This window comes from Mugil cephalus, chromosome 1, assembly GCF_022458985.1.
Source record: "Mugil cephalus isolate CIBA_MC_2020 chromosome 1, CIBA_Mcephalus_1.1, whole genome shotgun sequence".
NCBI lineage: Eukaryota > Metazoa > Chordata > Actinopteri > Mugiliformes > Mugilidae > Mugil > Mugil cephalus.
The window spans coordinates 23070555-23083381 of record NC_061770.1 but is presented as its reverse complement, the minus strand read 5'-3'; the positions used below and the strand labels follow the sequence as shown (position 1 = coordinate 23083381).

General features: G+C 42.7%; 1 protein-coding gene across 5 annotated transcripts in view; it reads left to right on the top strand.

Annotated features, from left to right (window-relative positions):
• LOC125008034 (paired box protein Pax-7-like) overlaps window positions 1-11665 on the top strand; it is a 42740-nt gene extending 31075 nt beyond the window's left edge. For 4 of the 5 annotated variants that reach the window (XM_047585443.1, XM_047586162.1, XM_047587010.1 and 1 more), the window contains exons 8-9: window positions 5859-6126; window positions 10235-11665. In XM_047585443.1, the coding sequence (XP_047441399.1) occupies window positions 5859-6126; window positions 10235-10350 (384 nt within the window). In that variant the 3' untranslated portion in view covers window positions 10351-11665. Of the gene's footprint in view, window positions 1-5858; window positions 6127-10050; window positions 10177-10234 lie in introns of those variants that run through there. The other variant, XM_047588631.1, reaches the window with a different exon arrangement.
• The last annotated feature ends 1162 nt before the right edge of the window (window positions 11666-12827 follow it).

Here is a 12827-nt window from a genome sequence, read left to right as displayed (position 1 = left end):
CAGAGCCCCCGTTTTTAAAAATATCCTGCAAAAAAAAAAATAAAATAAATAAAGCTTTTTAAACTGTATTTTCTTTTTTTTTTCTTTTTTTTCGTTAAATGCCCTTAAATCTATTTTTCTTTAGAGGCCTGCATGTGGCGAGGAGTTTAATGCCAGACCACTAATCTCTTTTTGTCAGGTCAGACAACTTAGTGACCTGCCACTGAAGATGAAACTATTACTTCCCACAGTGACCCCAGCACATCAACACATCACAAGCAAAGAAGAGCACATTTCTCCCCTCATGCTCTAATTTTTTTTTTTTTTTTCTATTCGGTTTGTTGTGAGAAGGGAAGATTTAGCCTGCTTTGGAATGGAGGAGCTCTCTGGCTCGCTATTTGATGTCGGGGTGAGAGATAGAGAGAGGGAGCGGGAGAGTAAGGATAGAATGGAGTGGGTTTCAGTGTTGGGGGATCAGAGCTGCTTTGGTTCTCCAGCTCTGTCTCTTTGATCCATATCCCTAGGCCTGCCTGCCTGCCTCGCTAACTCAGGCCTCTGCGCGTGATTCCTGACAACTGTCGGACTGAGATAAGGAGGTTGGTTGGGGGATGTGGGGGGCCTCCTCTATACCCCCCCCCCCCATCCACTTCCCACCACCCTCCCACACATATGCACGCACGCACACATGCACGACGCTTGCACCCACACTGTAACACTGCACTACATATTCTTCCACTTAACAATTTTTTATTATTTTTTTTTGGTGTGGGAATGTTTTGGGTTTTATTCAAGAACTACAGTGGGACCACCCCGTGCAAAAAAAAATAAAAAAATAAAAGACTGCATCCTCCTGCAGCCCCCGCCCCACCCCACCCCACCCCACCCCAGCACCCCTCCTAGTTCACAGTTTGCTGCAGACTCCATCGTATACACCTGAGCATCAGTCAGAGCAGAGCGTCTAATATTAGTCTCAGCTGCTATTAAAATTTGCAGTACTAAGCCCTTTGACTGGGCACGCTGTCAACTGGCATGCTCCCATGTCAACAAATCAAAAAGGATGAGCACATATATTTACATCATTCCCATAATAAGGAATAGAATTGAGGCAGGGCGGTGGTGGAGGTGGGGGGTTGGGGGGGGAGTGGGGTGGGTGGGTTGGGCGGCGGCGGCGGTGGTGGTGGAGGGGATGTTAATTAGAAATCGCCTGAAAAACAGACGCCGCTTCACTTGGCAAGAAGCAAAGCAAGGAGCTTTATGGCTAATGAATAAATGAAAGACGAGACCTACCCCGGCAAGCTGTCAGAAAACGCAGAGGAATTTAAATCGTACCCACTGATGGAATGTTTGTAGGATATATATATATATATATATATATATTTTTTTTTCTTCTTTATTTGTCACTTAGAGCGTTCTCCTCCCTCGGTGGAAACTAAACAGAGCCCAGGGTGCTGTCTGACTGACTGAGTGGGTAGAGAACTGTTAAGCCCCTCTAGTTCTTGTGGTTGGGATGAAAACGGAGGCGTTGACTAGCAGCAGCAGACTAACAAGTATGACCTGAAAGTCACATCTGCAGTTTAATGTGAGATGATTTATTTATTTTTTATTTTTACAAATACCTGTAGCAGGACCACAGAGAATAGTTAATTAGTCTTCTGACAAATTACGAGTATAAATATCGTTTTTCTTTTTACGATTCAGCCAAAAATTTATTTTCTCATTCAGATACCTCATAGTTTTACACCTACACCGATCGGGCAAAACGTCTCATCTCATCTTCTACTACCGCTTAATCCTCACTAGGGTCGATGGGGTCGAGAGGTGGGGTTCACGCTGGACAGGTCGCCAGGCTAACACAGAGACGAACAACTATTCGCATTCGCACCGAGGGTCAATTTAGAGTCTACAGTCAGCCTAACGAGCATGTCTTTGGAGGTGGGAGGAAGCGGGAGAACCCGGAGAAAACCCACGCAGACGCAGGGAGAACAAACAAGCTCCGTATGGGTTGAGAGGAAGGGTCTCTGTGGATCAGTCCACTCAGGTCAACACCTTGCCTGTTTTTGTGCGTCTTTCAGTGCATTTACATGCACAGCTTTATCAAACTATGCTCGAAATTCAACTTTCTAGTGTGTTCCTTGTCCCAGTTTCCATGCATCGGAGAAAACTGAATAACTGACCGGAACATGTCCTCCTCCTCCACACTAGGGGGCGATATGTGTCCTGTCAGCGGGTTAATATGGCCCCCTTTTCAGTTAACCTATTATCATATAATGACAAACAACAACAATATGGATAACAGTACAGCTTTGTTAATCTCATACGTAATTTGTGCGCTACTTATGCTGCAGATAAGATGGCGCTAAGGCTCAGATGGTTCTTCTGCCGACTCTGTTTATCTTCTTCTACAACCGTCTTTCTTGGATGTTTTTTTTCCGAGGTCATACCCAGCACAGCCGTTGTGGCGCATGCACACACGCGTTGTCTAGTTAAAGTTCGATTAAGGCAATAATTCTTTTTTTGTTTTTTTACGTGCATGTAATCGTAATGTGTGTCAGGCTACATCCTGCTGAACATGACTGCTGCATCAAGGAGCGTCATTGCTATGGGGTGGGGGTGCCTGGTCTGTTCTAGGTGGGTGCTACATGTCTAATGAGCAGTTTATACCTCGAGGTGAATTTAACAGCCCAGACCAGAACCAACCCAGACCTTAGGACTGTGGCCTGACATGTAAATGTAGCTTAAATTTCAAAAATTAGCCCGACTGGTAAAGAAGACACTAGTGTTTGGTGGTTACTGACAGATTGACGAGTGAAAAATGTTCTTAAATGGTCCAAAAGTTTCCCAGCAGAGCATTGAATTGTCCCAAGAAGGTCAATGTCATTTACTCCTCCTGTCAGTGGTTTTAATGTTGCGGCTGATCGGTGTATTCTAATCTGTACGAGCCGCTAAACCGTAATTTCTACAGCGCTGCCCAGTTCATTTATGTGTCTCTTTTGCGCTTTATTCATCTGGAAGCAGTTTGCATCCGTCAGCCTCCAGCTGAAGACCATCTGTCAGTTTATTTACATGATATTATGGTGAGGAAGAGCACGTATTAACACTGCCAGCTGCTGCGACATCCTTCAACAGGCCAATTACCCTCTTTGAGCACACAACGCCTGTCCACTTCTGTCCTCTGGCTTGACCCGGCTTGATAAAGGGGCGCTTTGTCCCCGAGACCGCTGAAGGTTGCCAGTCAGTCTGGAGGAGAAGCGGTAGAAGTGGAAATACAGCGAGCGGCTTTAGAGAGTGGGTGAAGGTTTTAGGCTTAGTGAGGAGTGGGAACATGTAGCTGCCTATTCTTAACCTAAGGACGGAGGCCAAATGGAGATGTAAAGGTAGTTTTATGTAATTGTTCCGGCTTTAATATGATATGTGTGCGTGTGTTTTTTAAATTTAAATGCAGAATAACATGTACAGAGGGTTTTGTTATGTTAATACCAATGTTGTTCCACAGTTCTTTTCCTGTTATTCAGTTCACTTATTATATTATATTCTTTGAACTAGGTCCTTTCTTGTTCTCTTCATTCATTACTTCTTTTCTTTATGCATTCATTCACTGACACAGACTATACCCAATAATAAAATGATAATAAAAATGTTCATATCAGACGTAGGATAAGGGTTAACCCTTTCCTGTCTCTATTTAGTTGGGAGTTCTTGCTGTTCTTTTCTAAATGTCTCTCCTGTTATAATTTGGACTGGGTTTTAGTATATTAAGATCAGATAACGTCACATTTGTCTTCCAGTTGAGTCTTTGTCATATTACACTGAATTAAATCTCCCTCATTAATATGGGAGTTAGTATTTTCTGATTTATAGCAGATGACAAAAAAAAACTAAACATATACTGTAAAATTAACGTGAGATGAGGACCTAAATAGTTCTGATATGACCAGATACTGAGAATTCACATTGGCCTGCTTAGTTCTCTGTGGGAAAAACAGGTCGTGAGGAAGTCGCACAGTATTTTGAATACTTCTGGGCACATTTTATCAAATCAATTCTCATTGTTGCCTTCAGGCCGCTGCTATGTCCAGCCTGTTTCTGAGAACAACATTTAGTCTTTTATTCGCTCTGCTGTCCGACTGCTAAACCAAACTGGTAAATTAAATTGTGTACTGGGTGTTTCGTACTTTTTATGCTTTTTATCTATTAGAGATAAGAGACGTACCTTAAAGGACGGTATTTATTCAGATACGTACTACTATTATTAGCGATAGCAGATTGCGCACAGCTGCCTACCCTTTCCTTTCGTTCCTCCTCTGTTTTGTTATGTGTTTTGCGTTACGAGCATGTGGTGGTGTGCAAACGGAATTGCCCTTTCAGGGATTAATAAAGTTGTTTTGCATTTGAATTTTGAATTAAAATGATGATTGTCTGACTTGTGTTTCCAAAGAAGACAACAAAAGATCGTGTCTCAAAAACATCTCCGCAATCCTCCTTAATCCTACTCGGACTATTGTCCACTTTCAGCAGCCATATGCCCAACTTATCACTGTAAGGTATCCTTAAACAGCTTTGTTTGAAGCTTACTGTCAATTTTAGCCCCACTGTTTGGTACCAAGCTGAATAGTAAATTGAGGAAAAAGGCCTGAATGTAGGGTCGGCTCCTCTGTGGCACAGAGATACTGTATCCACAGGACGTTTGCACACCTCATCTCTTTATCTGTTCTAGACTCCTCACAGTGCTTGGATGTTATCGTCTTATCCACCTATTTGCCGTCGCGTTAGATTACGCTGTCATCGATTCTTCTAGTCAAGAGGTGACCTTCACTCGCGTACAACACATCCTTACTCTGTCTTGACCCAAGAGGGTGGGTCGCTCTGCATCGACGCTGAACTAGCGTGAAATCTTTTAGACACTTTCAAGTTTATGAAGATATGTTAAGAGGCTATTGATCAGTTCACTGCATAGGAAGTGCACTAAAAGGCTTGTATGTTCGGCTCAGTAGGTAGAGCAAGGTTGACCATGAACCAGAGGATTAGTGGTTGAATCCCTGGAACGTCAACTTGCAAACAGAGAACTCAATACGGAGGTGTTTTGATGTTCATCTAGATGTTTCTTGGGTTTGTTCACATGGCGGAGTGGCAAAGACGAAGCCACTGCTCTCCAAAAATAATACTTCTACTCAGAAGACTAGTGGGGAAATGTTTTTTTGTGCAAAGATGAGACCAAAGTAGAAGAGTTGGTTTTAAATGAGAGGCGTCATATTTGGAGACAGTCATCCCGTCTGTGAAAGGTGGGGTTGCAATAACTTCTGAATTTTAAAAGAAAACATGAATGTGAAGAGAAACTGAGTCATGCAGCGAGACAAACGAGCCCAAGAACACAAGTGGTTAAAGAAGAACAATATGGATGTTTATGAACGACCAAGTCAAAGTCCTGACTTTAATCCAATAGAAATGTTGTGGAAGGACCTGAAGCAAAAAAAAGTTAATGTGAGGAAACACACCAACAACATCTGAGAACTGAAGTGGTTCTGTTCTGTTTTGAGTAAAGGGCTAAAATTCCTCCCGTAGACGACTGGTCAGCAGTTACCGAAAACGTTTTATTGCTACACAAGGAGGTCACAGCAGATACTAAAAAAAAAAAAAAAAATAGGGTTCACTTACTTTTGCAACTCTCAAACATGTTCTAATAAATTGTAAATAAATGCACAACTATTTGACTAATGTGTTTCTTCCTACAGGACTTTCATGGATGTTTTGGGTCATTTCTTTGCAGAAATATAAAAATTCAGATGGTTGCAAATGCTCTTTAGATTAAATTATGTATTGAATATTCAACAGTCTCTTGAGATATCAAATAATCTAAAGCACCTTCTCCTTTGCGTCTGCAGGTAATGAGCATCTTGAGTAACCCCAGCGGCGTTTCCTCGCAGCCACAGCACGACTTCTCCATCTCGCCCCTCCACAACACACTGGACTCCTCTTCGTCCAACAGCATCTCCGCCAGCTGCAGCCAGCGCTCGGCGGAGGCCTCCATCAAGACGGTGGACAGTCTACCCTCATCCCAGTCCTTCTGCCCCCCCACGTACAGCACCACCAGCTACAGCGTGGACCCGGCTGTGGCTGCTGCCGGCTACCAGTACAGTCAGTACGGCCAGAGTGAGTCCTGCAACTTCACACGTTAACATTTTAATATAATACATATAAGACAACTTTATATGTTTGAAAATTAGAAGAATTTAAGTAAGTGTCCAAACTGGAGGACAGATTTGGGAACTATTTTTTATACACAGCCCTTATTTTGAGTGGTTTAAGAGTTATCGGAGACAAAATAGCCCAATTATAAATATAATGTTCATCTATAATTGTCAAGAATCCTTTTAAACAGCACCTCAAATGACATCAGTGGTGATTTTTATAACGAGCATTGAACCGAGGAGCGTTAAGAGACCAATGTTAACGCCAAGAGTGAACTCTAAACTAAGAGGTGGCCACTTGTGATCCAATTATGCAGGATGGTTGTCAACTGCGTGGCAGTAACACTTAAAAATATGCTTCTGGTTTGATTTGAGACCAGTAACATGTTGTAGCTCTGCTTCCAGATTCAGGTTTACTTGAAGTTGTGCAGGATTAACACGAGGTTATTGAAATAATGGGGACGAGAAAAGTGGTCAGCTCAGTTACACAAAAAGAATGAGCACAACACTAAAATTACTAAGATTTACAACACGAAGTTTGTGAAGACGTGACTGTTCATGCCAAACTCCCTTAACCTCTTCAGGGCAGGAAATAAAGCCTCTCTCGTACTTTCCGGGTCGTTGTGTAGTGACCAGGAAAAAGTCTTGAGCATCGGTATTCAATGCATCGGCATTGTCCCTTCTACTCCGAACCTTACAACAACAACAACTTTTCTTATTATTTACACAATTATAGTATTTACTCGGTTAGGATTAGGGGCGAGGGTTATGGTGTGAGGGTTAGGGTCAAAGCCGACTTCCATAATTCCAACCCAGGTTCTCATCTATAAATAGAAATCTGGAGCTTCCACAATCCAGATTCCAAGTCCAAGTCCAAGTTTGTTTTCCACTTTAGGATTAGTTTAGGTGTTGAGGGTTAGGTTAGGGCTTAGGGTCCTTCCTCTAACCCTAGGGGAAGGAGAAGCCCATTCAAAGCCAATGTAAAATGGAAGACTTCCATAATTCCAACCCATGTTCTCATCTATAAACTGAAATCTGGAACTTCTACAATCCACTTTAGAGCCAGGGTTAGGTGTTGAGGATTCGAGTTAGGTGTTGAAGCTTGGGGTTAGGGTTTAGGAGAGATTCATGGACACTTTACATACATAAAACATGGTTTACTCCATCAGTGGCAAAAGATCAGACAACATTCAATGAGTAATAAGCCTTGGCTTGGTTTTCTTACTGTTTTCAGTTCTTGGTTCCAGTTTTGTGATGCGTTGGGGTGTTCCACGACAAATCGTGTAGCGACGCTTGCCCTCTGGTCAGCGTGGCCTCAGGTCTGAAGAGTGCAGGGTTACTTGGAAGCTTTCGATTTCTAGTCCCAACTTTGTGTTTTTCCCATTTCGTCCATCGTGCCCATCAGTTACGATTACACTCCACCACATTGTATTACAGTAATTACAGAGATTTTCCCCCTGAACTGTGTCTGATCACTGTCTGACACAACTTTTTGTGGTTGGGCTGTGGCCCCTTCCACCCCCATCTCTCCCCGAGACAGATTTCACAATTTACTTAAGACATTTGACTCTCTCCTCTTGCTCTAATTCAGAAAGCTCCTGACAGATTAAAGTGCTTACTGTCAAAATAGCTAAAGTGTGTGTGCGCGTCTGCTGCGTGTACGCGTGTGCATTTGTTGTGTGTGTGTGTGTGTGTGTGTGTGTGTGTGTCGGCGCGTGCTATCAGATGGGGTGTATCTTTAAGGCAGACGACTCTGAGTGCGACTGCTCAACAGGGATTTAAGGTATAAACCTGGTTGACAGGAAAAACAGCTTCCTTTAGAGGGCCTTGCTAAACCTTTCTGAAACACAAACACACACATAGGCTCTCACATATTACCCCCCCTCCACCCCTCTACTCCACCCCCCCACCACCACTACCTGTCAAGGTGACGGACATCTTGGCAGACAGACATGCCCACCCATAGGTACTCTTCTTTCTCCAGTTCCACAGCACAAGAGTGGCAGCTTCCTTTCTGCTTTACTTATCTCCTGCAGAAAGCCTCAACACACACACACACACACACACACACACACACACACACACACACACACACACACACACACGTGCACCCACACACACGTGCACCCACACACACACACCGTGTCACATCACATCCGTCAGCCCTTCCTCTCTATAAAAGAGAAGTCATCACCGGCTGAACCAGGGAGGGGCAACATCCACGACTCTGAGAGGAAATGTGCTGAGCATTAATGTCAGCTTTCCAACAAACCACCGTTACTGTATTCTGGTGACTACCTGTCTTCACGTCTGTCTGCGTAAGCCGAGCCGTTGGCCGCTTTTGTCCGTCTGTCTGTCTGCCTGTCAAACGCGGCGTCCTTTTGTCAGTCTTTGCGAGTGGATAAACGACAAATTGTTCCATAACAATGTGGAAACGTGTTTAAAGGATGAGGCTAATGATGTTCTGTGTGTTTTTTTGCCTTTCTTCACCTGTGATAAGGAGCTAACCATGTGTCATAATACTAAGATTGATTTTTTTTTTTTTTTTTTTTTTTTTTACTTACACCGATCAGCCATATCATTGAAACCACTGACAGGAGAAGTGAATAACATTTAAACCATGTTATGACAATTCAGTGTGCTGCTGGGAAACTTTTGGACCTGGTGTTCATTCATGTGGATGTTACTTAGACATGTAGTCCCCACCTAGACCAGACTAGCCCCCCCCCCCCCCCCCCCCCCCCCCCCCCCCCACCACCACCCTATAGCACCAGCAGGATGCAGGAAGATGAACTGGCATAGAGGAACAGGTGGGACATGAGTGGGCGGGGCTAACAATCAGGGGGCAGGAGGTGAAGACGTCAGGTGCTGCAGATCTTGGGTGTCGCAGTACTTACATGACGTTTCTGTTGTGAGCACAGGGTGAGAATACGGCCTCCATGGTTGATTTATGCACTAGTGCACAGGTCTCCAACAGGGGGCCCGCAACCCCTAGGGGGTCCACTCAGGTACTGCGGGGGGGTTGCAAAATCTTTGGTTGATTGGACATTTTTTATATTTTTCCTTTTTAATTTTCTCCAACAAATTAAAATTTCTTTAAATACAGATTAACATGACTCATAAAGGGATAAATGGAGGCAGGCAATAGTAATAAAAAATGATATATTATTTGAATATCCTAATATTAAATGTGTTGTTCACTAGACCGAGTTTAATATAGAACTCAGCCTAGAAACATAGAAGAACACAATGCATTTGCTTTAACGATAAAGTGTGTATATGACATTTTACATAACTCTCGCGTTATTGACTAATTTCGACTACTAGGAGGACAAGCCAACAGTGGATAGAAATCAAATGAAAATAAGATTTAGAGAACCACAAACTATGTATGACAATAGTGCAGACTGAAAACTATGCCATGATCATTGTTTTATTTGCGCTGTGGTGGTGTTTCAGTGGTTTTGTGTGTTTTCACCTCCGGCCAAAATGACAATAGATTCTGCACCCAAACATTAGAGACGCGTCCATGAGCTTTAAGGGATTTATAAAAACTCCTCGAAAGTGGAAGCACTTATTTCATGTACCAGATAGTTTGGATCGATATTATTTATAGCGATCCACTTGGACAAGTACGTGTCCCTGGCGTCTTCGCCGAATTTGTCTTCTGTTTTTCCATCTTTCCATGTCGACTAAAGCTCACAGTAGGTTTGGGGGTCACCACTTAATCTCTCCATCAGTTTGAGGCTCCTTGGCCTTGAAAAACGTTGACAACTCCTGGTCTACTGCATCATTTCCCCTTTTTAATCCCCACATACCATGTCACAGATTAGCTTCTTTTGTTCTCTGCTGTGTAACACCAGTACTTTTTTTTTTTTTTTTTTAGCGTTCTAGCTCCTGCCAATAACACAGCCCAGGACTCACCTCTCTACTCAGCTCAGATTGACCTTTCTGACAATTTTCCAGCACGTGAATAAAACACCCTGACGCTGTTAGATTAGTACGAGGAGGAGGAGGAGGAGGATTCCAGCAACTCATAAAGTCTGTGTCCTGTCTCCCGTCCTCTGCAGCTGCCGTGGATTACCTGGCAAAGAACGTGAGCCTCTCCAGTCAGCGCAGGATGAAGCTGACCGACCACTCGGCCGTACTGGGACTGCTGCAGGTGGAAACGGGCCAGGCCTACTAGCACAGAGATATTTATGCAGCATGACTCCCGGTCTGTCACCAGCACAAACCGCACCTCCCGCTACGATACACTTCTCCAAGAGAGCATGTATGTGTGCGTGTGTCACAGATTGACTATATGTGTTGACTATAAAGAGGCTGATGTTTTTTTTTTCTTTCTTTTTGTTTTTTTTTTTAAATTTATGTTACACTGTTGGTTCTCCAGGGTTTAGGGGTTAAATTATGCAGCTGTCGAAGCTTTAAACATTCCTCACGGGACCAACACGATCCACCGCAAAGGTTTCAAGTGTTGGGGACTGTGCGCACAGCACCACTGCGTCCGACTTCACTAGAAAACCCGATGTACACGTTTTTACTATGCGTGAGCCCCGAGCCAATCGATTTGAGCGTAACCTCTGACCCCTAAAATATATTTCTGCGTTCATCACGAAGCGAACTTCGCCCCGTCGTCTCAGCGCGCTGTCGTTGTGTTGCGCAGCTGTTCGCGTCAAACATTCCCTTTTGAGTCGAGTTTAAAATCTGCTTAAGGAAACACAGCCCACGCGCTCTCCACCTCTTTACTCCCCATGATTCACTCACATTCACTCGCAGTTACTCGTGTTGTGCGACCGTCCGACCTATAGATCAGACCTGCTACCTCAAATTCACTTCCGACCACAGAGAAATGAAACCACTGGATTTAGCCACAACAACAAAAAAAAAAAAATTAAAGTTTTAAACCATTTTAATTTATTTTGTGTTATCCAAGCATCTTAAAAAAAGAAAAGACGACCTTAACACATGTGTGTCTGTGTCTGTGTGTGAGGGAGATTAACACATTCAGCTTTTTCCTACTGTTTATGCAAAGATTTTTTTTTTTTAAACAGTACTGGTGTACTGTTTAAATCCTGAAATGATTTTACACCAATGAAAAGGATACGGCCTGTATTTATGTGTATTTATTAAAGATAGCGGATGCATCACTCACCAAGCAGCTTCTAATCCAGGAACCGATCAGTAAAACTCATTGAAGATATTATGATGTGAATCATGACGCAAAGATTAGTTCATAATCCCACGTTTTCTGATTAATCCCCGATCCAAACACTGAGGAGTAACTATTAATACTTATCGCCTCTTTTCTCTCCAGTAAATCATTATCAGATCTCATGTACGCTGATCAGCCACAACATTATGACCACTGATGACGCTGATCGTCTTGTGACATCTCGGTGTTCTCCTGGGAAACTTTTATTCATTCATGTGACTGTTACTGAGACATGTACGATATAACCAGACCAGACCAGACTAGATACCTCCACCCCATAACAATTACACAAAAAATTAAAATTAAAAAATAAATAAATAAATAAAAAACATCAAGAACATCACAAGGTGTTGACCTGGCCTCTAAATTCACTTGATCCCAAACTGTGGAGACCTACATATTATTAGGAAGGTGGTCATAATGTTATGCCTGATCAGTGTACATTGTTATTATTCAGATTCAGGTCATTTTTGGGAACATTAGAGATGCAGACACACAATAAAAACTCCACACAATTTTATTTTTACCTGTGCTACTAAACATTCCTTCAGGAGAAGCACAACAATCCTGTAAAGACACCACTATACAATCACACACACACACACACACACACACACACACACACACACACACACACACATACACATATATATCAGTCAAAGGTTTAGTCACATGATATATATACATATATATATATATAGTGGTTTCCAGTGAAAACGACCAAACAGAATCATTCCACACACAAAAAAAAGATGCAAAGGGTTCTTTCTTTCTTTCTTTCTTTCTTTCTTTCTTTCTTTCTTTCTGTCTTTCTGTCTTTCTTTCTTATTTCATTCCATGGAGGCGCTCGGTGTAAATCTACAGATGATTATTCCACGACTGAGACGTCTTCAGCCGGACGGGTTAGTTTTAACCTTCTGGGCTGGATGCTGACGTCTCTGTATTCATATTGTAACTGTTTTATACACAGACTTTTATAATGTTGCTGAACCACAAGAGCCATTGAAAACCCTTTGGATACCGGCTGTGTTAACCTTCTACCTTGTGTACATATATATATATTTTTCACTGACAGCAGTTCAAGGAGAGGAGAACATTTAAAAAAAAACAAAAAAAAAAAACGGATCAACGTGTACAGATTATGTTTATCCGCCCCGACACCTCGACACCTCCTCCTCACCTCTTGGTCCATTCTCTCTGCTTGTTTTGTTCAGCTTTCTGTTTGGCACATGTCGCCATAGTATAATTTATTCTACCTGAATGAAGTATTAGACTAGTGAGAAATTTGTATTGGCCTTTACTTCGTCAGCCTCTTGATGTATGTAACACTGGTGTAACTGTTCATTAAAGCTCTACAACTGGACCAAGACCACAGGCCTGTGCCGGCTCAACTTATTCATTCAGAGGCGACGACTGACGTGGAAAAGAAAGTGTCTTTGCCCAAATGTGTG